General features: G+C 42.0%; 6 protein-coding genes across 6 annotated transcripts; 4 read left to right on the top strand and 2 right to left on the bottom strand.

Annotated features, from left to right (window-relative positions):
* Positions 1–22: 22 nt before the first annotated feature.
* BCR41DRAFT_419524 (hypothetical protein) lies at positions 23–2,589 on the bottom strand (the record flags this gene model as incomplete). The annotated part of the gene is made up of 1 exon (XM_022029773.1): positions 23–2,589. Exon 1 carries the CDS (start codon positions 2,456–2,458, stop codon positions 23–25), a length of 2,436 nt encoding a protein of 811 aa, XP_021884870.1. The 5' UTR covers positions 2,459–2,589.
* Positions 2,590–2,719: 130 nt separating this feature from the next.
* On the top strand, positions 2,720–3,979 carry BCR41DRAFT_184158 (hypothetical protein). Its single transcript, XM_022019779.1, has 4 exons — positions 2,720–2,994; positions 3,122–3,234; positions 3,341–3,627; positions 3,744–3,979. The coding sequence occupies exons 1-4, from the start codon at positions 2,921–2,923 to the stop codon at positions 3,930–3,932; spliced, it is 663 nt and encodes a 220-aa protein (XP_021884869.1). The 5' UTR covers positions 2,720–2,920; the 3' UTR covers positions 3,933–3,979.
* Positions 3,980–4,902: 923 nt separating this feature from the next.
* Positions 4,903–9,794, top strand: BCR41DRAFT_184029 (periplasmic binding protein-like I). The gene is made up of 13 exons (XM_022019777.1): positions 4,903–5,960; positions 6,044–6,140; positions 6,251–6,406; positions 6,504–6,696; positions 6,786–6,974; positions 7,062–7,328; positions 7,485–7,624; positions 7,713–7,845; positions 7,927–8,064; positions 8,159–8,506; positions 8,608–9,241; positions 9,375–9,537; positions 9,641–9,794. Exons 1-12 carry the CDS (start codon positions 5,208–5,210, stop codon positions 9,456–9,458), a joined length of 3,132 nt encoding a protein of 1,043 aa, XP_021884868.1. The 5' UTR covers positions 4,903–5,207; the 3' UTR covers positions 9,459–9,537; positions 9,641–9,794.
* On the top strand, positions 9,269–10,729 carry BCR41DRAFT_184040 (hypothetical protein). The gene is made up of 3 exons (XM_022019778.1): positions 9,269–9,339; positions 9,427–9,537; positions 9,639–10,729. The coding sequence occupies exons 2-3, from the start codon at positions 9,487–9,489 to the stop codon at positions 10,485–10,487; spliced, it is 900 nt and encodes a 299-aa protein (XP_021884867.1). The 5' UTR covers positions 9,269–9,339; positions 9,427–9,486; the 3' UTR covers positions 10,488–10,729.
* An 87-nt stretch (positions 10,730–10,816) lies between these two features.
* On the bottom strand, positions 10,817–13,416 carry BCR41DRAFT_332525 (eukaryotic and archaeal DNA primase, large subunit-domain-containing protein). Its single transcript, XM_022021855.1, has 7 exons — positions 13,177–13,416; positions 12,838–13,030; positions 12,662–12,709; positions 12,500–12,572; positions 12,112–12,345; positions 11,541–11,935; positions 10,817–11,433 (listed from the first exon to the last, which is right to left on the bottom strand). Exons 1-7 carry the CDS (start codon positions 13,346–13,348, stop codon positions 10,935–10,937), a joined length of 1,614 nt encoding a protein of 537 aa, XP_021884866.1. The 5' UTR covers positions 13,349–13,416; the 3' UTR covers positions 10,817–10,934.
* A 2,117-nt stretch (positions 13,417–15,533) lies between these two features.
* BCR41DRAFT_380065 (hypothetical protein) lies at positions 15,534–17,036 on the top strand. The gene is made up of 4 exons (XM_022027246.1): positions 15,534–15,683; positions 15,792–15,898; positions 16,014–16,149; positions 16,306–17,036. Exons 1-4 carry the CDS (start codon positions 15,600–15,602, stop codon positions 16,948–16,950), a joined length of 972 nt encoding a protein of 323 aa, XP_021884865.1. The 5' UTR covers positions 15,534–15,599; the 3' UTR covers positions 16,951–17,036.
* The last annotated feature ends 2,401 nt before the right edge of the window (positions 17,037–19,437 follow it).

Here is a 19,437-nt window from a genome sequence, read left to right as displayed (position 1 = left end):
TAGCTAATGTTTAATTTGATTTTTATGACGAAGACGAAGATTGAGATGTAGCAGTTGAATTCAAAAGGCAACGTAGTTTGGCCGAGAGAGTTGTGATATCGATCTCAATGCTATCATCTAGATCGCTCTCAATGTTTTTGTCTCGAGGATCACACGCTTTCGCGTCACTACAGGAACCGATTCCTTGAGTTACGCCCTTGGAGGGCGAGGATGAATTGAATAAAAATCTCGAGAGAGCGCCATCATCATCGTCGACGTCGTCCTGTAAAAATCGCTTTGTCATTGATCTTGAACTTTGCTGTTGTACAAATGCGATAAGTTGTTCACGATATTGCTCTCGCTGAGCAAAAGATGCACTAGTTGTCCAGTCCAGGCGTGACAGAATCTGCTGTCGAATAAGCTCCACTTTCTCGTAATCACGCTGCATGATATAGCCCAGAAGCATGATATTGGCGGTATATTCATCCGCATCCAGGTTGAGCCTTGGGAAAGCGGCACGATACTCCGACTGTTTTAAGTGGGGAGAGGTTTGAATACACTCCTGTTGTAAATGTTTACGAGCGCCTATCATCTTATCCAAGACACGCTCCATCCCTATAATATCCCCTTGGTCGACATATGCGAGCATCAATGCATGAAAAGCGCCTTTTCCGGGAATCATCCGCAGTCCTTCAAGCGATGCACTGTCTTTGAGCCGTCGCCTCCTTGTTCTTGGTTGCTCATCACCATCAAATAAATCTATGTCCTCGCCCTCTTGTGGATTGAGGAATGGGCTCCTGACTTGTTGTTTTTTATTAAAGGAGTCCGCTCTCGCCCTATTAACAGGATGCGTTGATTGCAGCATCTGGTCCAGAATCGATTCTGCCATCTTCAGCTTGCCATGGTTGATGTGTGCGAATAGTAGCGAGTTGAGAATAATCATATTAGGCTCTATCGTCAACCCCTGTCGATTTGCCATTTCGGTCATTACAGCACGCAGATCTGAGTATCCATCCTCCATATGACCGTATCCGTAGAACTGGATACTGAACGTGACTTCATCTGGCAAGACCCCGCTCTCAACCATGTAATCGTGTATCTCCTTAATTTTTTTATGTTTTAAACGACGACCCCTAGCTTGTATATCTTCCAGCTGATCTTCTTCTTCTTCGTCTTTTCCGAGGTATAGTGCTGCATCAGCGTCTGACATTTGAAACACTGCCTTAAGCATCAAGTTGCACGTCAGAGCCTTTGGCCGAATCCTGTATTCTTTCAGCATCCTGAAAATCCTCTCTGCAGACGGGAAATCTCGACGACGGACATATTCTCTACATATTACGTGCAATACCTGGACGTAAGGCTTCTTCTTCATGATAATCATATGATCCAGTAACAACTCTGCCGCCTCCATATCATTCTTGAACGTTGACAGGCCTACTATCAATGAATGATAGGTTTCAAAAGTCGGTGTACAACCTTGACGCAACATATCGTAAAAGAGCTCTAAAGCTGCATATATTTGGGTAACGCCTTGGTTCCTGATTCCAGCTCTATTATTCTTGGCCAGCGAGTGTGGATCAAGTGGGGAACTTTGACAGTTTCGACCGACAAGGCCTCGGATGACAGAAGAATACATCTCCTTCCCCCCACTTTGGTTAAACTGTTGGTTTTCCCTCCATCTATTAAAGATCGTGAGAGTTGTTGCCATATCACCGCGGGAAGAAAAAGCCACAAGAAGTGCGATCATAGAGCGGTATCCGGCCTTTATACCCAATACCTCCTCAAAATACTGATGCATTTGAAGTAACCGCCTAGCATGCGACTGATCAATAAATGCCAGCGTGTAAACCATAGGTTTCTGTGCTGATTCGTATTCCACAGTAAGTTTGAATCTTGGAAATGGCCTACCATCCTTCAGTTTCCTCCTCCAGACAGGATATACTGAATGTGTCGGCGGACTCGACGAATTGAAGGCTCTGTAGACAGCTTCTTGAGTGGTTAACAGATCCGGTTTGTCATTAGAGGAGCGCCAAATTTCCCGCTGATCGTCCAAGGTCTCGGTGCAGCAGGTCTTCCAAAATTCAAGATATAGTTTATCAACCTCAAGATATCTGACGAATCTATAGATTCGTTTGCGAGTCATCCTGATGCGCTTCTGTCTAGATGCCTCCAGATCCTGAAGAGGCTCCAGTGACGAAGGATTAACAGGTCGTATCGTTGTTTTGAGGCGGCTGGTTCGGGAATCTGTGAGGTTCGTTGACACTGATGATCCTATTGCAACCGGCTCTGGTAGTGATCGTCCTGGAATTGAGGAGCTTAAATACCTGGAAGGAGCCTGTTGAGGCAGACAGAAAGTACGGATGAATAACGCAGGTGTCTGAGCATCTGATAATGCTATCCTTGGGTTTCCGGCAATCTTTGACGCTCCCCTCCGGAGAAGGAAAGAGAGGGCGCACTGACGACAAACATACTGTGACATGCTGAAAACCCGATCAGCAACTAGAATGTTGACCAAGAACAACCATTCAGATTCCGGAAAAGTTTTTTAGATTTTATATAAAAATATCAGAAAGGTAATCTACAAGTCTCTCAATGGATCCCCTAGTAGTGCTGTTAATGAGAATAGAGGAAGTAGTTTTTTCTTTTTTTGGCAATGAGAAGCCTACCTTGCGTGGCTTAGAGATCATTCACTGAAAACAAGAATTTGTGGCGGGAACTTCAGTTGGTTGCGCGTTGTGCTCGCATCGCCCTCGGTGCTCTTATTGGGCAGAACATCATTTGTAAGGGTTTTGTCTCCTGTCAATCGAACATTCAGCTACAACGCTTGCTCCTTCTCTTTTTTTTTTTTTTTTTTTTTTTGGACGACCTCCACTAGAGTGTTCTGTTCTTTCATCCTTTTGCGCTTCATCTGAAATCAATAATATTAACAAGAAACAGAATCATGTCCGACCCCGCTGAGAGAAGAAAAAAACTCGAAGCTTTAGCTGCTAAACGCGCATCTGAATCAAGCGACAAGTAATAGTTTGTCTACATCATTCTCGGATTGTCGTAGAAATAGAGGCCCTGATATTAAACCTTTTTTTTTTTTTTTTTTTTTTAAAAAAAAAATAATCTTTAACCTAATGATAACTCACTTAATCAGGCCAACCCCTCAGGTTAAAAAACCTGAGGCCAAGAAACCTGATGCCAAGCACTCATCATCCTCCAAGCCGGTGTTCAAGTCAAGGTTTCCAGGCAAAGGCCGGTCCTTGAGAGGTAATGGCACATCTTTTCGAATTGATAAAATCAACGAGTGAATATCAACTGAAAGCGATGTTTTACTTACTCTGACTCGATGAACCGTGTTTGTAAATCTTCATAGATGAGAATGATGATGATGATGACGATAATACCGATAATAGTGAAAATGATGATGTTGAGAGTGACATCTCAGAAGAAGAGTTTTCGGACGTGGATTCTGATGATTCAGACAGACCGAAAAAGTCATCATCATCCAACAAGAGAAGTGCTCCCTCCAAGAAGTCATCATCGCGTCGTTCTTCAACACCTCCAAAGAAAAAATCCAGGACATCATCCTCAAAGTCCAAATCATCCAAGAAGAAAAGAATGGGATCAGATAGTGATGACGACGATAGTGACAATCTTTCGGTAGTGAGCGAATCTGAGCGCTCAGGCGAAGGTAGTTTTTTTTTTATTTTATTTTTCAGGACACATAATGCATGGGTTTAACATTTAATACGACCTCTTTTTTTCATGCTCAATAGAGGATAACGCGATTGATACGAGCAATATCATTACCACAGGTAGACGGACACGAGGTGCCAGAGTCGATTATACTAAGTTTGGTCCTGATGGCTCTGATGATGAATAATGACTCTACTATATATTATTTAGCGACCCTATCTTATCCATCTTATGATGACAGGCATGTCAGCAACCTTATTTTTACTTAAATTAAATAAAAAGGAGAATAAAACGAATAGTTTTTCTGATTACACAAGTCCCTTCATAATTGAAAGTGAAGCAATTTAGCAACTTCCCTTTTTACTTTGAACTTTGTAAATCACCTTTATTAGGGACTATATGCTACTTTAGCCGTAAAAGTAAACGAGATTTAATGTGTAGTTGGAGCATATTTAAGTGACACTTGCAGGACTGACTCTGATCTTGCTGACTCTGTTTTTAAATGTGTCTTCTGGCCAATGTGAAGATCAGAGCCATATATGTGGCGAAGCAAACCGCTTCATTTGTCTAACGAAATTGGAAACCTAATTAGTAGCACTATTAAGGCGTTCTCTTATGGAGCCGTACTCTACATTATTAAAAAGACGAACATGCGATCGTTCTGTCTCGACTCTATACGCGAGAGTGAGTCCGGAGATCTGTGGTTCTTTTTAAATGTGTTCCTTACACAATTCTCGTAATTGCCAAAAGTGAATAGCACAAATCTCGTGATTTTAAAATCCAAGATCATAGCAAATAAAAAAAGTGCTTCTCGCCGAAACCAGACTGACTTTGTCTTGGTTGACGTGTCATATTTTTGAAATATAATATAATAAAGCCAGAGAGAGAGTTGCTGTATTTAAAAATTGACTGCCCCAGCGACATGAGGAAATAACTGATGAATTGAGTAACTCGGTTATTTAAGACCCTCGTACTTCTCCTAGCTACAAGTTAACGGTAACCGAGATTGAAATATGGTCTAGAAGAGTACTATAATCTGGGATTTAGCATCAGGTAGAGGTACTGATCGATTATTCTTCCTCCAGTGACATCAACAATCTCCAAGACCACTGCAGGAAATGGCGATTCTCAGTTATTCACTACCAAATCGATTGCAGCTTCAAGTCCAATTAATTCAACAGTTGATCAGCCCTGCGAGCTCCCAACGACGTCATCTAGAAACTTATTACCGATTATGAGTAGCCCCATGTTTCATTACATCCAAAAACAAGACATACCTCTCGCTATCCTAAAGCCTCATAAATTCATATATACTATTATGACTCAAGTAAAGTGCATTCACTCTCTCTTACTTCTTTTTCTACCTCTTACACTACTGTTGGACGTCTGTCCATACAGGCTGAAAATCATCTCTAGTCGTCGAGCAACTCATATTGGACAACTCATATTGGACTGTAGAAGCACAGCACAAACACACAGTTTACGACTACATTTGCCATTAACATTGCTAAAGCAGTTTGTCCAAGAGAAAGACGACCCGCAATATGCGATCTCCTCTCCTTCTCCTCACTCTTGCTATCTCCAGAATCTTTTCGGTTGCATATATCGTTCCCTTTGCATTTGTAAGATTACCAGAGAATATCTACGTATCCGCCTCAGCTCACAACAACAATAACGGTCTGCGTCCTACACCATGTTTAGTTTTTCCAGCCCATACGTTCTTATCGCTAGATCAGTCCCTGCCAATAGCAGCACAATCTGAACCTACGGCATCGTCAATACTGGTGCCTCGCCGACATGATGCTGCTGCTTTAGATGGCACTAGACAGCCCACAGCTAGCCTACACACGATTCTACCAAGTACTACTAACTCTGCTGTCAGCAAAGCTAGCCCACTAATACCAACAAAGATACAACCTCCACCATTATCAGCTACTGACTTTTCCAGCACAAAAGTTGGTGCCAAATACTCAGCTGCTACTATTTCGCTTCGACCAAAAACTAAGCCTCATCTGCTCACGGATTATGAGTACGAGACAATGTGGGATCCAGATGTGGAAACATTGCGGTTTGGAGTGCTCTTACCGTTGAATGCACCAACAGGGTCAAGGGAGCATATCATAGCTCGTAAGGCTCTTTCAGCTATCCGACTGGCCATTAATCATGTGAATAGGCAAAAGATAGTTCCTGGAATCAACATGACACTTATTCTTCGAGATAGCCAGGACCCTGACTTGTTCACGATAACTGGAGGGTCAGCAGCTATTTCAGCAGCAAGTGATTTGATTACTGCGAAGGTATGAAATGGTCTTTGCAAGGCTCATGATGGTAATTTTTTTCAACTTTCAGTTGATATTGAATTATCTGAAACAAATTTCAGGTTAGCGGAGTCATCGGCGACCTCCGCTCTTCTCTCACACGATATGAGGCATTGATGACTTCAAGTGTAGGCATACCACAATGCTCCTTTAGCTCCGGTACGAACAAAGCCTGAAGAACTATGTGATGAATTTATTCGTCTCTCAAGTTTGCCGCATGTCTTAACATTTTTTTTTTCTTTTTTTTTAATTATGTGACTTTATGGTAGTCAGCACTACGCTCTCGGATATGAGAGTATATCCATTCTTTTTTCGCACTATTCCAACTCTTATTGTAATCTTGGATAGTCTCCTTGCCCTCGTACATACATTAGGGTGGAGGCGTATCTCGTTGATCTATGATGCCGATACACTTGGGTGGTCTGGTAAGATGTAGGGTTGAAATGGGTTATTACTCAGGAGATTCAGAAGCACACGCGTTCTAACCAGGCTCCTAATTGCCCGGCTCGGATACATTATAAGAACGAGAGCATTTCGAGGATAAAGCCAAGGAAATGGGTATTTATGTCCTTGCAGCTGTGCCTATGACGATATTTGGGAAGCCATATGACCCAACTTTCCATCATGTAAAGGATAAACTCCAGTCTTCTCGATCGCGTATTCAAGTCTTAATAGCTACCCAAAATAACCAATTTGATTTCTTGCGCGAAATGAAGTAAGCGAAACTAGCTATACTCTTTTACTCTTCATCTTTTCGATCCAAATACTGATGGGGCATATGGAATTGGCGCTTTCGTTATTTAGGGATTCGGGTTATATGAGCCCAAAGTATGCATGGATAACAACGAATGACGTCTCTAGCTCAGTTCAACAGGAAAAGGATAGTATTCCCGATTACGATGGACTAATTATGATTGATAACGGCTGGGACCTGAAAGGGTATGGCCCTTTTGACAACTTTCTTTCTGAATGGCAGAATTTGGACCCAACGGAGTATGTATAATTACCTTGATTAAAGATTAGTATTCCATATTGACAGGAAAATCAAAGACAACTGACCACTAGCGTATGCTATGATAGATATCCACTAGCACAGGACCCCATACTCGTCAATAACGAAGGGATGGCTTACTCATGCGTGATGATGATAGCCCAGGCGTATGGCAAGCTTATCAGGTCAACGATTACTAATCCTGCGCATCGGATGCCGACCCACCCCTTCATTAAAAGCTTGATTGGTGGAGAACATACAGGGAAAGTTCAGGTGCTGGATATATTTGGAAATGATTCTTATTCTGGACCAAATGGGCCTATAAGCCTTGATCCTAGTGGTGATAGGAAAGAGGGGTATGGTTTACAAGATCTTTATGACATTCTTTTAAGGGAAAAAAAAAAAAAAAAAAAAAAAAAAAAAAAACTTCCAACTAATAATGTTACAGTTGTGTCTCCTTTCAAATCCTCTCCTACTTCCGCTGGCGCTACTATTATCGCTATGCGATACAGGTACTTTGTGTTTTCGAGTATGCGTAAAGGAGTGTCTGTTCAATTTGCTAAACACTTCTTTGGGGATCTTATTTTGTCAAGTTTGCCATTTTTTAAAGATGGATACCCTAATCTCCTCGATGACACTCCTCCAGGGATTAGTAAGTACTTTATCGTTACTTCACTAACGATGCTTGATTATACGTATTGACCTTGGTCTATTATGCATTTGTTGCTTACCTATATTAGTCCAAAACCCGAGGTGGACCAATCCAAGTGGCATTATACTTGGCATATTAAGTATCATTGGCATTCTTTTGACACTACTATCGGCTGCTCTTGTAGTGCATTACAGAAACTATATTGTCATCAAAGCAACAAGGTACGGCTGATACCCTTTAAATTTCAATGTTAAGTTAATTTGTTACTTACTTTTTTAAAATACAATTATGCTTTGTGCTAGTCCTACTTTTTGTATATGCGAGCTATTTGGCATCCTCTTGATGATGGTGTGGTGTATTCTTCGCATTGGTATCCCTCGGCATGGGGAATGTGCTGCTGAAGTTTTTATACTTCCAATTGGGGGAGCCTTCTTTGCTGGGTAAGTTAAGCTTATGAATATGCAGAAAGCTGTCTTGCTGTCTTGACTGACTTGGAGGCAATTTAGCTCTAACCCTTCATATCAATGCTTGCAGATCTTTGGCCATCAAAAACTACAGGATATATCGAATCTTCAACTCTGTTAAAGCTATTAAGCAAGAATTCCAGACCAGAACACTTATTCGTTATTTGGTCGTGGCTGTGATACTCTCAACGATCCCTCCAGTCGTGCAAGTTATTGTTGAGATGCCAACATATGAAGAACTTAATATCGAAGCAAAGCAATGGATTCGCTGCAATGGAACCAGACACCAGACTCAATGGCTTATATCATCATTGGCTGTGCCTATCGTTTTGATTATCTTTGGAGTGTTCCTTGCGTTCAAGACTAGGAATGTAATGTTTCTATGGAATGAGGCCAAGCAAATATCCTTCGTAATATAGTAAGCTTTTATTTTCTTCTATTATTGTATTCTTAAAAAAAAGAATGTGCAATGGTCAAATCACCTTTCCACTAATATATATCTTTTCTTTTCTTTCCAAGTAACGCATTCTTTTTCTTGATCATGATTGTCGCTTCACACTTCTTCCCAATAGAATTTTACCCTGCTACGTTTTATCTGACTTACATTGGAATATATTCAATCGCACTCTTATCGCTGCTCATACTTTTTGCGCCCAAGTTTTGGGAAATCTGGAAGAGTCAGCATCAAACATGGACCTCCAGCAGGGCCTTACACATATACAGTCAACACCCTCATCATCTAGGTGGCAATGGCGGCGGCATTTTTGGAAGCTCTAATGCCCTGGGACGCGTGCCTGACGGTCTCAGGGCTAATCAGTCAGCCTCGATGGGGAGCCATGACATACCAATGTCTGTTTTAGAATCCCCTGCAAGGACAGCCAGAACCAATTCAGCACACGACGCGCTTAAAAACAATATAGATGGATGTACAAAGCCCACCACCACGTCGTCAAATTACACTTCATACGATATCCATGGAGGGGATGTGACAGGTCCTCGTTTACCGGCTTTGAACAATATAAAGCTTCAAGGCTCATATACAGCCAACAGTGATGGTACTAGGGCAATTGCTGCTATCTCGGACGAACCATTGTACGCAAGAGTGCTTTATGGCCGCACATTAGGGACTAAAACTTCAGAAGGCTCAAGAATGGTACGTATTTCCACTTCTTTTTCAGGATAATACTTCTTCATCAATAGGAACCTTAGCTGATTTTTTTTTTTCTTTTAACGCAGCTCGAGTCTTTCGTAGTAAGCACTGAAGTTATTGCTATTGTCTACATTAGCTTAAGTTACTTTTAACATTTTTCTTATATATACTAATCTCAAAGTCATTAGTTCCTCCTTCCAATTCGCGTGGTTCGAAATAAGTTCTTTAGCTTCCTATCGCATTGGTTCATGGCAACACTCATCCTTATTCCCGAGGCACATTTGATCTTCACAGTAGAAGTATGGTGTTGGAATTCAACCTGAAAAATGGCTGTATTATTTTTGTCCGAAAACTGCATGTTTTACTTACCTTACTTCATTATAATTGTTGCTATTTTAAGAGCCTTAATGGCGGACTATCAAGTTACCTGATGCTGTCGATGACCCAGATTGATTGTGACAATGAGCCCACTATTCAAGTCACTACTTCCCATAGGCGGACGCTCCTGATCCGTTTTCCAGACCAAGCGCGTCTGGATTACTGGGTGAGCCTCTTTTCGAATGATGACCTTGAAGCCTTGAGTACTCAGTTATTATCTGAGATACCTACAATGAGGCGCTCGAAGAGTCTAGATAACTTAGGCAAACAAGTTATGGAGACCAACAAACTTGGCCATAGAGATATGGAGAATGACGAAATAGCGGGTGCCTTGCCACCTGGTCAATTGCTACATCACCCAAACCTAGAGACAGGGGCTCCCTCTAAATTGGGCGAAACTAGCCACAGTCATGCACCTTGTAGTTCCAGTAAGAGCAATATGCTTGAACACCTGCCCAGAATCACTGACAACAAGGATGACCTTGATCTTCCTACCAATTACGTCGGAAGCAATACTTGCAGTAACAGTATCAGTTCTCCCTCAACATCACGAGCGCATAAAACCCCTTGCCAATCTGAGTTGCTAATGCAGTCTCCTCTCCAGAATGCTCCGTCTAATGTGTTATACTCTGATGACTCTGACGACCTTTATGACCCTGAATTCGGTATTGGCGGTGGCGGCCGTAGGCGTCGCCATGGTCGTCGACAAAGCAGATATAGCCTACCACAAAGCAACACGATCCCTTCTGCAGCTGTGATTTCGGCAGCTGCATCCGCTGTCAGCGCAGGGTGGTCAGAATCGGAAGCCCTTGCTGCAGCCATGGCTAAACAACCGCTCTCTGTAAACAACCAGTCCAAGAAATATTCATAGATTTTGATGAAGAACCAGGACTCAAGTTTGGTTTTCTTATGTCACACGAAAAATGAAGTTTCATCTCTCCAGTCAAAGTAACTTTGTACTTGATACCGTCTTTTTCGAAAAAAGCAAGCGATACTAGTTAGTGGTAGGGCAGAAGAGATAGAGAAATTAAAGGATCGAGAGGCATCCAAATTAAAGCTACGAAAGTTTAATCGTCTTGTGAGTAAGCAACGGCGAAAGAATCATTATCAAACCAATGTTGCAAGTTAGTCCTAGTTGATCCTAAAATAAATGGGCGATAGAACTTGATACCTTCAAAATTTATATTAAGATAAGAATGGCAACTACTTCTGAGGACAGTGATCCTTTTATATGCTTATCGGGTAATTCTCGGGGACAGCTGTAATTACAAGTCCAACAACAACAACAGCTAGTGTAGTTTCCATGCGTTTTTTATTTCTACAGCTCCATATCAAGATTCGAATGGGAGGATGTCTGAACCCCTGATTTTTTATATGTGTATTGTCCCTTGACTGTCGGTTGGAGTGTCGATTGTGCTTGCCCATCCATAAAATCACCATTACCAGATTTTGCTATAGATGCAGATGATTCTTTGCTTTGCATCAATAGATAGCTTTGCTCAAAGAACTGATTTGGGTGTTCAATCAATTCCTGACTGGCCACCATGCCTGTATTCCCTTGACCACCATTGATTCCACCACCTTTTAGGTTCTCGGTAGCAATGTCCAGCATTCTTGCCCGTGTGACCTCATAATACCGTGTGCATGCGATTTGGAAGTGGCGACCCTGTACTAAACTCATAATATCCTCTGTATCGAAATCATCCACATGATGAGCAGCTAGCGTAGCGCGTAAATTAGGTGCACTGAAATGACGAAATGGACAGCCATGATGATCACCCGGCCCTGGAGCATTGTTCTGAATAATATGTCGGCAGCTAAAAAGTTTAACGTTTGATAGGATTAGGGACAGTTTGCCGAATGAAGAACACGATAACCTGCAAGCTGAATCATTGAGCAAGCAATGTATTAAGATTCTCTGTACCTGAAAGGAGTATAGTCTGTGCGTTTACCCTCCATACCGTATGAGTGCCTGATATTGTATGCGTATTGTTTGTTGAATTGATCCGGTGTCAGTTTCTCAAAAGCCATTTGCCAAAAGATCAATGCCTGCTCCAGGGAGAGACCTATGCCCTTTAAGAATAAGCCATATTGCATACGTCCTCCATGCCGAGTATGTTTTTCACGACGAAGCTCATTGTGTAAATGCTCCATACATAACGGCATATGCACTTTAAGATTATCTACATCCTGAGCCTGGATTTCTCCTGCAATAGCCGATGTAGTGAATTCGCGACCCAAATATTGCTTGTTGATATTGTTCAGAACAGGCATCAGTCTGTCATCTTCTTCCATCCTTGGTAAGATCTTTCCTGTAACCTAAAAATATATATTCAAAAAAACGTATCGACTCAGAACAAACAAATCCAAAGGAAAAAGAAAAGGCAACAAGGCTTGCAAGCGAACAAGGGCAATGTAAATTCAAGTCCAAGTTTTTTTTTTTTTTTTGTTTTTTTTTTTTTTTTTTGGAGATAATTAAGATAATTAACAATTACCTCCAAGGCATGAGCAAGTCGCTCTTTGAACTCATCTAGAACCAAGACAACCTGATCTGCTAAAGGGACATATGCCTTTCCTCCTTGGACATACACTTGTCTCCGCCCGACCAATCCTGTTACTCTTTCGAAATCGACTTCAAAGTACGTTACTCCATCCAAATTTGTATTATTATGAGGCTTAATTAATGGCAACAACTTTTCTTTAAGTAGGCTCTTATCATCATCACTGACCTTTTTTTTTTTTTAAAAAAAAAAAAAAAAAAAAAAAAAAAAAAAAAGAGAGAGAGAGAGACAACCAGTCGATCCAGGATGAAAGACGGTTAGATGTTGAGTCCAGCAATATAAATATGCTTAAGAGATTTTTATGAAGAAAAAAAAAGAGTACCTTCTTCCAGCTCAAATTTTGCTGTTCTAAAAATTCCAACTGATCTGATAGAATCTCTTTCTCAAAGCGATATCTAGATAAAAAAAAAAAAAAAAAAAAAAAAAATGAAATTAACGCCATGAAATTTAAAAACTATTTAATCTGACAGAGAAAAGAACATACCTGAAAAGTGCACATTCTGCGCGCAAAAACCATGATCTGAGCTCCTGGCTATCACGACAAATATGATTAAAATGAAAAGGAGGGAGAATGAGAAGCATGACACTACGAGTTTTTTTCCTCCTCATTTACCTCTCTTGACTTATCAATTCACAATTCCTTTTTTTCTATATCAGTACCTTCGAGAATAAGCCAGTCGTAAAATAAAATGGCTAACATGATCTTTGCGTCTCTCGTCCATCAACTGATTTTGGGGTATTCCCGAGGTATTTTTATGCATGGGCATATACTTTCTGATGGCTGCATCGACATTCTTGTCCAATTGTTCGGACGTCATGTTTCGTACTTGAGCATTGAGGAGTGTTGTAAGGACTGAATAAAGGTTCAAATAAAACGTCCCATAGCCGTTGAAAGTAACGCAAAGAATATCCCATGGCAAAGGCAATTAGAGCCGGTATTGTTTAATGGATGATACACAAGGGCTAAAAAGCGAAAAGAATGGATATACTTGTTTATACCTTGCATACGGTCAAGAGCAAACTGCTCAAACTCCTCGATACTGATTTCAAGTGACGGTGGTGACATGTAAAAGTTGAGTCGTGTTGGGTAGGGCACATCATTGTAGCTGATCCTCGCACCAGAGACCAATTTCTGCTTCCTTGAGTTTTTTTTGTCGGCTTGTGTGAACATGATTTGGTGATTTAGAATCTAGACGAAAAACGATGGCGCCCAACCCTACCCCGACTCAAAAGTTCAACTACAAAAAAAATGCGCCTAGACGCGACTGTTTGTTTTTTATTTTTGAAACGCGTGTCTTCTTTTGGCAAATGAAAATAACAGCCACAAGTATGAGATCACATGTGATTAATTATTCCTTCTGGAGCGCACCATTAGGCTTGTAACCAGCCTGTGGCAAAGCCGCCGACGTTGTGATGGCGAACCTTTTTTTCTCAGGCTGGCTACAAACATTGCCTACTAGCGGGAGTTCTTGACCTTTTTGACTTTTTTGGAGGGCCTAGTGCCCGCTGTCTCTTAATGATTCTCGTTCCTTCTTTCGGTCCTTGCACCTTAACCACTTTATCTTTTCTCCTTCATCTTTCTTCCCTTCTTTCTCAAAGTGCAAAAACCAATCTCAATAAATTTACTAATCTTTTTATTTTCGCTTTATTTTACTTTTGTATGTCTGAGAGGGAACTAAGTTGAAGGAGAAAAGAAGTGGAACTGAAAAGATAAAGACGCTAAGGTATAAGAGCTGAAAGAAGGAACCAGAACCACGGCGGGCAGTAAGCCCTCCAAAAAAACTAAGCCAAAAAGGTCAAGAACTCCCGCTAGTAGGCAATGTTTGTACCCAGCCTGAGAAAAAAAGGTTCTCCGTCACAACGTCGATGGCCTTGCCTTAGGCTGGTTACGAACCTAGCACACCATGTCAAGTAGGCCATAGCTATGTCAGCCTTGAATGAAAGACTTAATGCTGTGGCATGACAAACGATACCAAATGTGATTTTTTTTCAAAAATGCCGTGCAAAGCATCAGTAAGCAAGCTGTACTTCGTACGTTGAGATTCACAAGGCATAAAATGATGAACGGCTTCTCACCAGTCTCTTCGAGCAAATATCGTGCTTAAGAGATGAAACTCATTAACTATTACAAAGTACTGTCTGGTCAAAGAGTAGCACTAGAGCTCAGTGACATCCCAACAACCCTGCGGGCCAATGCTGTAGCGTCTACCCATTGTGACTTACTGGGAACGCTTGGATACGATTCTCACACTAGGTGCTCTACCAACCATCAAAGTTGGTGGTGACGCAGACCCTTTCGGTTATACCTTCGTTTCGACGATCATTTGCCCATTGCTGCATCAGTGCAGCTTCAGAGTTTATTAAACAGAATAAAGTATCAGCACTGATATCTGTTCAACTATTACCTGTGGAATGAGGCTAACAAAAGATCAGGTTATGATTCAGTATCTACAATCGTAAATCGTAATGTGAGGCGCAAGACCAGGTCATCTGGATCTCGAACAAAGTCTTTGCATTTGGGTAGCATACGTCTATCATGAATACAAGACTTTGGGTCCGCGGCAAACCGGTGTCAGGAGGCAAAGAACATGTGACACATGAATGCCATTAAGAGCATATACTGTTGTACAGATATTTTATGAAGGAAAAAAAAACGGATTCAATATTTGTTCCTAAGGACGTTCAGCTTGCCTCAAAGCTCACCAGATGAGCTAGTATGCTGTCAAGAAAGCATGCAGGAGAAGTATTCGAAGTATTATTAGAGTAAAGTATGGTACAGAAGGCCCTTTTCCGAGAGAAACTTGGCTGCTCTGTGCACTGCCATAAAGCATTGCTTACCTTGCCTTTAGCACTGATATGATCGCATAACTTCCGCAAAAATATATTTTACCCAACAGCCGCTGTCATAGCCACCATGTATCAGCTTTCTGTCATGTATCTCTTTTATGCTATCGTCTTCCTGATAGGGAGGGGATCTTTGTCTGGAAATGCGGTCAAAACAAGCATCCCATAGATGCCTTTTCCTCGATTAAAGGAGTTCAAAAAGGCTAAATTACGAACTGGTTGATGGCCCTACAACGTTCAACAATACACAACGAATATGAACGTGTAGGTATTTATCGGATTAGTAGTGCTTGAGACGGGTTAGAAGAGATATCTATCAATATGTGGACGACTTCACTCAGGGGAGCTATGGTATCGAAGGCAACATACCATTAGCAGAAAAGGCGCTTTGGAACAGAGAAAGGCTATATTTCCATCTAGCCAATCATAGCTCACATAGGCGGTGACGTATAATCATTGAGGATTTTTTATTATTATTTTGCGCCCATCTGCCATTCAATTTTGATCAGGAACTCATTTCCAAGCAAGCAGCGATTATAAGGAAGCAAACAGAGACGAATCTTCGAGCCCTTCAAGTCATGACTCATAACTACGCACGATCCCTCGTCAGCGAGCTTTTCGCGCCTTTCGAGCCCAGTAAACACAAGTTTTGGGATAAAGAGGAAAGTTGATACTTCATTTTTTTTAACTATATTTTTATTCTAGTCTACTTTACTTACCTAATTTTTTTTTTTTTTTTTTTTTTTTTTTTTTTTTTGGTTATCATACAGGTCTGTAAACATTTCTTGGTCAAGTTTTGCCCAAATAGCTTGTTTACAAACACAAAATCTGATCTAGGCAATTGCGATCTTATTCACGACGAGAAACTACGCGAAGAGTAGGTTTTGTTTTTTTTTTCTTAAAATAAAAAGAAGGGTATCACGCCACTGTTATGGATACAATAATATCTTTCTTACTCTCTCTTTGATTTAATTGCCTTTTATTGTTAATAGGTATCAGAATGCCCCTGACAAAGACAGTTATCGGTACGAGGATGATTTTTTTGAATACCTGACATATCTTCATAATGATCTGGAGAGAAAGATTCGACGAGGCAAGGAACGCAAGGATAAGGAAGTTGATGAAAATGTAAGCAATACTCTAATTATTACAAATATTATAGTTACAAGCATATAAGCCGAAATTCGCCTCAATTTTATCTTTTCTCTATGGCGCGCATACTCATTGGCATACCATATAAACACCATTTTTTTATGTATACAATTTATACATACAAATATATAGCTACTTAATCCTCGCAAGGATGAGAAAGAAGAAAGGATTGTCATGCTTGAACAAAAAATCAAGGATACACTCGCCAAGGTTGAAGAAGCCGGTGAAGAAGGTCATGTGGACGAAGCTCAAGCTCTATCCGAACAAGTCGAGAAAATGCAGGCAGATCTCGAACATCTCAAGTCAAATGATGATGTTAACCCAATCTTTCGTCAAGAAAACAAGATGGAGGTCTGTCATGTTTGTGGTGCCTTCTTAGTCATGAACGATACTTCCAACAGATTGGATGCTCATTTACAGGGCAAACAACACACTGGCTATCAAAAGATCCACGAAACATATGAGGAGATGAAGAAACAGCGTGGCGATCGCTATCACCATTCATCGTCATCATCATCCTCTTCCCGCGGACGACATCGTGATAATGATTATGGAGGCCCAGGACCCCACCGTGACCACCCCTACAACGATAGCAGGGATCGTGATCGTGGTGGATACAGGGATAGCAGGAGTTACCGTGACCAGCCTTACCGTAGAGAAGATCGTCGGGACCGGGATCGGGACGGCAGAGACGGAAGAGATAGGCGTGACAGGAGTAGGGACCGTGGCAGTAGACGGGATTATGATCGAGATCGGGACTATAGACGTCGCTATTAAGTAAGTTCATAAAAACCTCGCCATTGGTTTTAAGAAAAGAGGAAGATAGTAACAAATAAAATAAAATACTTGTATAGCATATAGACATAAATATATGATACAATATATCGAAATGGCTCATGACTATTATTACGAGAAACATAAGTTGTATATAGCAATGATTAAAGTACAAATAGAAATTATAGGAACAGAGTATCATCACTACTATCTATTGTGGATGATGATGTCGGCTTGACTGGTGTGGATGGTGGTGTGGATGTGGAGAACCATAGGATGAAGCAGAATGTTGTGAGTTGCCAAACGAAAGCTGGTGCTGATGATTCGAATGATAACTTGACGAGGACGCTGGGGGCAGAGGTGGCGGCAGCATAGATACCACAGATGAAGGTCCATATGAAAAAGATGACGATAGCTGATGCTTGGATCCGGAGGAATGAATTCCATGAGGATGTTGCAGATACGAGGGTGCCGGTAATTGACCTGGGATATGTTGCTGGAATGGGCTTGATGACCGGCGCATATGCTGTGCGTATTGCGATTGATGGGAAAGATGGGCGGCGGACTCTGGTACAGCTACTGGTCCCATAACATTAGGCATGGCAGATCCAGAAGTGACAACTGATGCTGGGATAGGCGAATAACGAGAAGCTATATGCCCGCTATGACCTAAATGGACTGGGGATCCAGGTCCATTTGTAGGACCAACAGGTCCAGGTGATCCACGCACATTACCGGGTCCTGGTAATTGTGGAGAGCTGCTGTACCTTGATATTGATCCAGAATGACTATGGCCATGCCCATGCCCATGCCCATGCCCGTGACCATGACTATGACCATGGCTATGACTATGGCTATGGCTGTAGCTGTGACCACGGCTATGACTTGTGACAGGCGCTGGTGAAGCTGGATGGTCAAGAATCATCGAGGACTCGTTGATATGGCGAGGGCGTGGCGCTAAAACCTCCGTCTGATCTGTGTAATGTGAACTACGATTATACCCATATGAAACGTGAGAAGACGGCGTTTGCACATATCCGTGATGTTGGGGAACCTGCGTAAAATAAGCTCCTTGATGTGACATTGGCGAGTGAGCGCGGATATTGGACTGTGGCGATGGGATCGAACGTGGGGCCATCTCGACATGACTGATGCTGCTTGATCGCTGATGTTGGTGTGGATGAGTCATCTGTGCCGAAGAGTAGTGAGTTGACTGCATTAAAGCAGGCGTAGGGATAGATGGGATCGATGCTGAGGGGGATGATACGCGCTTTAACTGATGACCAGCTGATACAGGAGGAATGGACGAGGGAGGAGGCGATCGATATTTAGCATTGGACTGCGAAGATGCATAATATTGCCGGCTACCATATGATGACCCATGTATTCCGGGGCTTGAATGTGGAGGGTGCTGCTGAGATGGATGTGACGGGATAGAGTGGCTATTGCCATAGTAGCTAGATGTGACAGGCAAACTCGATGAATAACCGTGTTTCATCTGTGAAACACTTGCATCTGAGGTACGTCTTTCGCTGCGTATTATGCTTGAAGAGTTCGATGTACAGCCGATATGTGCATGCTGTGCACGCTCAAATCCGTTCTCGGTTTCAATACCCTCTTCCTCAATGGGAGTACGTTCATTGACATACCGTTGCGGGTGATTCTGCACAGGCGCCTCTTCAATGGGACGCTCAGCCTCAAAAGAATGCTCCTGAGATTGATTGCTATCATTATCATCGCTATTGCCAAACCAATCCTCTGCAGCAACATTAACATCTTCGTCCTGAGTGTTAAGTAAGTTGTCGATGTTGGTGACACGCCTGGGTGGAGTGAATGCTCGTTGCCCCTCCTGTTGAACAAAATCGGATCTACTATTGGTGTGAGAAGTTACAATATGGCCTGCCTTTGGACTTGTTGGAACTGGAGTCTGATCGTACTGTTCAGAAGCGACTATAGGAGCATCAAGCTCCTCATTTCGTTCAACATCCTCCCGATCAATCTCAAGTGCCTCTTGAAGATCAGATTGCGATTGCACAAGAGCTGTCTCGGAAGCAGCAGCAGCTCCTTGTTCTTTTGCAGGAGTTGCTGGCAAGTTCTGAGACTCCATTGCTATTATACCATCTGCAGCCAGCCTTTCTGCATTGTTGCTATAGTGATTTCGAACCTGGATAGGCGTCTTCGTCTTCATTGCCTTTGATATCTTTTCCCAATCTTTTCCATGAACACTTAGCAACCTCGCAAAATCAATCTTTTCCTGACGAGACCAATAAGACGAAAAGATGGGCTTGCGAGAGGGCCCATCTATCCCACTTTGTCCAGAAGCCGGATCATCGGCAGGGAGTGCCGTGGATAGTGGGAGTGGGCTCTCATCAGAAGGAGGGTCGCGTGAGTAGAGAGCTCGGAAGGAGGTAGCATTGGATGAAGGCGCCACCTCATTAGAGATTGATCCGGCCTCATTTTTGGATCCAACTCTTTTTTTTCTCTTCTTGT

This window comes from Lobosporangium transversale (assembly GCF_002105155.1).
Source record: "Lobosporangium transversale strain NRRL 3116 chromosome Unknown BCR41scaffold_5, whole genome shotgun sequence".
Lineage (NCBI taxonomy): Eukaryota > Fungi > Mortierellomycota > Mortierellomycetes > Mortierellales > Mortierellaceae > Lobosporangium > Lobosporangium transversale.
Note: the sequence above shows the minus strand (reverse complement) of the source record. Positions and strands in the feature narration are given on the sequence as shown.